The sequence below is a fragment of the Musca vetustissima genome, unplaced genomic scaffold (assembly GCF_032173495.1).
Source record: "Musca vetustissima isolate MV318-11 ecotype Yass unplaced genomic scaffold, APGP_CSIRO_Mvet_v1 utg101738, whole genome shotgun sequence".
Lineage (NCBI taxonomy): Eukaryota > Metazoa > Arthropoda > Insecta > Diptera > Muscidae > Musca > Musca vetustissima.
The window spans coordinates 1-3,283 of record NW_026876819.1 but is presented as its reverse complement, the minus strand read 5'-3'; the positions used below and the strand labels follow the sequence as shown (position 1 = coordinate 3,283).

Sequence of the window (3,283 nt, the reverse complement as noted above, 5' to 3'; positions counted from 1 at the left end):
ATTACGATTCCGCTGATGATTGTATTTCAACTAAACATATATACATACATAATTTTTATAATATTTATAATTTTTTTATTAAACTAAATAAATACTAATATAAAAATATTTAAAGAATTTGCTACAAGAAAAAAGTTGGCGGGGAAGAAAGCTAAGGAAAAATCCAATGTGCTCAGTAAAAACTTTGTTCGCCATAGCTTAGTTGGGTAGAGGGTCTGTTGTAACTATATGACCTGCATTAACGTTAACTCCTTCTTCGACTCTTCTATTTTTGGGATCATAACTATATCGAAATATTTTTTAAATACTGTAACTGAGCCCCCCTCACCTTTCTGTGACCCACATCAATGTTTTTTTCTTTCCATCTCCCCCGCCATTTATTTTTACCTCTTCAAAATCAATTCTTTTTTCACAAAATTTCCAAAATTACTACTCTCCTTATAATCTCCTATCTAAATAAACGCAATCGAAATGACATTATATAAAAGGCAATTATACGCAATGCTAAAAATATCGATACCAAGAAAAGTATCGCCATTTGATAATTCGCCTCCTGCATATCGACATCTTTGAGAAAGACCTGAGGCCGTGAATAATGACAATACATGGCATTGCACTGTAAACGGGGTCGATCATAACCGAATATCGAAAGGACCGAACCTTCAAAACTATATTTTAGAAATGAGGTTTTAAACAACCATTTAAGGGTTTCGGGTACATGTTTTTCCTGTACAAAGAAACCGGAGAAGGTTAGGAAGGGGCAAATGAAGAAGGGACCCAATATGGCAGCCAGCTAGAAAAGTTAAGAAAACAACAACAAAGTCAATGAGAATTATTTCCTTTGAAAGATATGTCATTACACTTACCTTTATACTCAATGAGGCACCCACAGCCAAGCCAATACTCTGGCCCACCAATGCCGTTAAAAAGACCATTACACAAAATAATACCACTCGAAAGAGGTCAGCCGGTTGATCGGTTAGCCAATATGTTATGACTATATAGACCGTGGTACACACCATTTGTATGGGTATATCGGCAAGGGTTATTGCCACATAATAGGCCCTAAGGGAATACCAACGATTGAAATGTTCTCGTGACACAATGGGGAATTCCAGGGGGACTGTGGGGGAGAGAGAGAAGAAGAAAATTAAAAAAAAGTTATAATAGTAAAAAATATTTTTTTTTAAATTCAGACCTATAGGGAACTCGAAAAAACATTTTGTCAGAAGAATAAAAATATTTTTTTCTGGGTTCGCCAAAGTAGATTTTTTAAAAATATTTTTCAGAGGTACCCTATAGGTGCAAATTTTTTAAAAATATTTTTCAGGGGTCACTAAAACAGGTGTGGATTCATTAAAAACTTTTTTCAATGGTCGCTAAGAGGAGTAGGGGTGGCCGAGGGGAATGATAGATACCAAGCAACGGCTCTGATTGACTTTAACATGGCGAATTCCAGGCTTATCTTGGTTCCTCTTTTATCTCAATTGTGGACACTGATCTCCCATGGTGCCAGCTATTTTCATCACCCGATGAAATAGAGAGCTAATATGTGCCGCGAGTTCACCCATAAGAACTATAAAAAATGGGTTGAGGCGTCGGGTTAGTTTCCCACACTCGGAAAACCGAACCTGCTATGAAAAAGCAAAGAAAAAGAAACCCAAACCTCTAAAGGTTTACGACCCCCGCTAACGTATAAAGGACCACGATCTGCGAATCTGCACTTGGAATGTGCGCGCGTTGTACAGAACAGGTGCAGTGTTCGCTTTGGCGGATGTACTCAGGAAGTACAAAGCCGATATTATTGCCTTACAGGAAATGCGATGGAAAGGGACTGGCGTAAGTAAATCAGATGATTACGCCCTGTATTATAGCTGCCATGAAACAAGACGTACATTTGCCCGCGGATTTAGGGTAAACAGGAGAATAAAAGTCCTCGTCTCCAAATTCACTCCAGTAGATGAGCGAATTACTAAAATCCGCATAAAAGCGAAGTTCTTCTACATCAGTCTTATTTGCGCCCATGCTCCGACCGAAGATAAAGATGAACAGACCAAAGAAATATTTTACGAGCGCCTAGACACAGCATATGATCGTTGCCCTGGCCATGACATGAAAATTCTGCTAGGAGATTTTAATAGCAAAAATCGGAAGGGAAAATATCTTTGGCCCCACCGTCGGAAAATTCAACCTCCATGAAGAAACGGCATGAAACGGCATGAGGTTGATTGACTGCGCGGCCGCAAAAACATCCTAGTTAGCAGCACCAGATTCAAGTATCTCGATATACACAAGGCCACCTGGATTTCTCCTGATCACGCAACGAGAAATCAAATTGATCATGTTGTGATAGACGGAAGACATTCATCCAGTGTTTTAGACGTCCGATCGAAGATAAAGATGGACAGACCAAAGACATATTTTACGAGCGCCTAGAAACAGCATGACATTCAAATTCTGCTAGGATATTTTAATGCAAAAAATTCGGAAGGGAAAATATCTTTTGCCCCACCGTCGGAAAATTCAGCCTCCATGAAGAAACATCAGACAACGGCATGAGGTTGATTGACTTCGCGGTAGTTAGCAGCACCAGATTCAAGCATTTCGATATACACAAGGCCACCTGGATTTCCCTTGATCAAGCAACGAGAAATCAAATTGGCCATGTTGTGATAGACGGAAGGCATTCATCCAGTGTTTTAGACGTCCGATCGATCCGAGGAGCGAATATCAATCAATTCGGACCATTAACTTGTGGCAGCAAAGGTACGCACCCGTTTTAATGTAGCAGCAAAGGTGTGACCACAACACAACACGGAAACTCGACGTCGAAAAGCTGCAAACAGAACAGGTAGCAGAGGCGTACTCCGCTCACCTTACCCACATGCTTGACGAAAGCACTTCTTGTCCCGATATACTATTATCGAAGAAGTGCTTTCGTCAGAAGCACAATGGCAACGAATTGTCCACTCCTTACAAACTGCAGCAAAAGCAACACTGGGGTACCAAAACCCACCATCAGGAAATCCATGGTACGATCAGGAGGGTCGTAATGCTACTGAAACCAGGGAAACCATTATCTGGCACATAATGCGATGGAGTATTATCGGGAGAAAAGGACAGAGGAGAAACATCTTTTCAGAAAAAAGAAGAAATAACAAGAAAAACGTGAGCAAATCGAGATGTACAGGAGTCAGAATGAAGTCCGAAAATTCTACCAACGGTTAAAACACCAAACCGAAGGCTTTGGATCTGGAAGGAGCACTTTGAAAAACTTCTGATA

The 3,283-nt window shown here is 40.2% G+C and overlaps 1 protein-coding gene across 1 annotated transcript; it reads right to left on the bottom strand.

Moving 5' to 3' along the window:
• Window positions 1–448: 448 nt before the first annotated feature.
• Window positions 449–1,123, bottom strand: LOC133321361 (ATP-binding cassette subfamily G member 4-like; the record flags this gene model as incomplete). The annotated part of the gene is made up of 2 exons (XM_061530450.1): window positions 449–793; window positions 867–1,123. Coding segments are annotated over 2 exons (602 nt in total), but the record flags the coding sequence as incomplete, so codon positions are not given.
• Window positions 1,124–3,283: the final 2,160 nt, after the last annotated feature.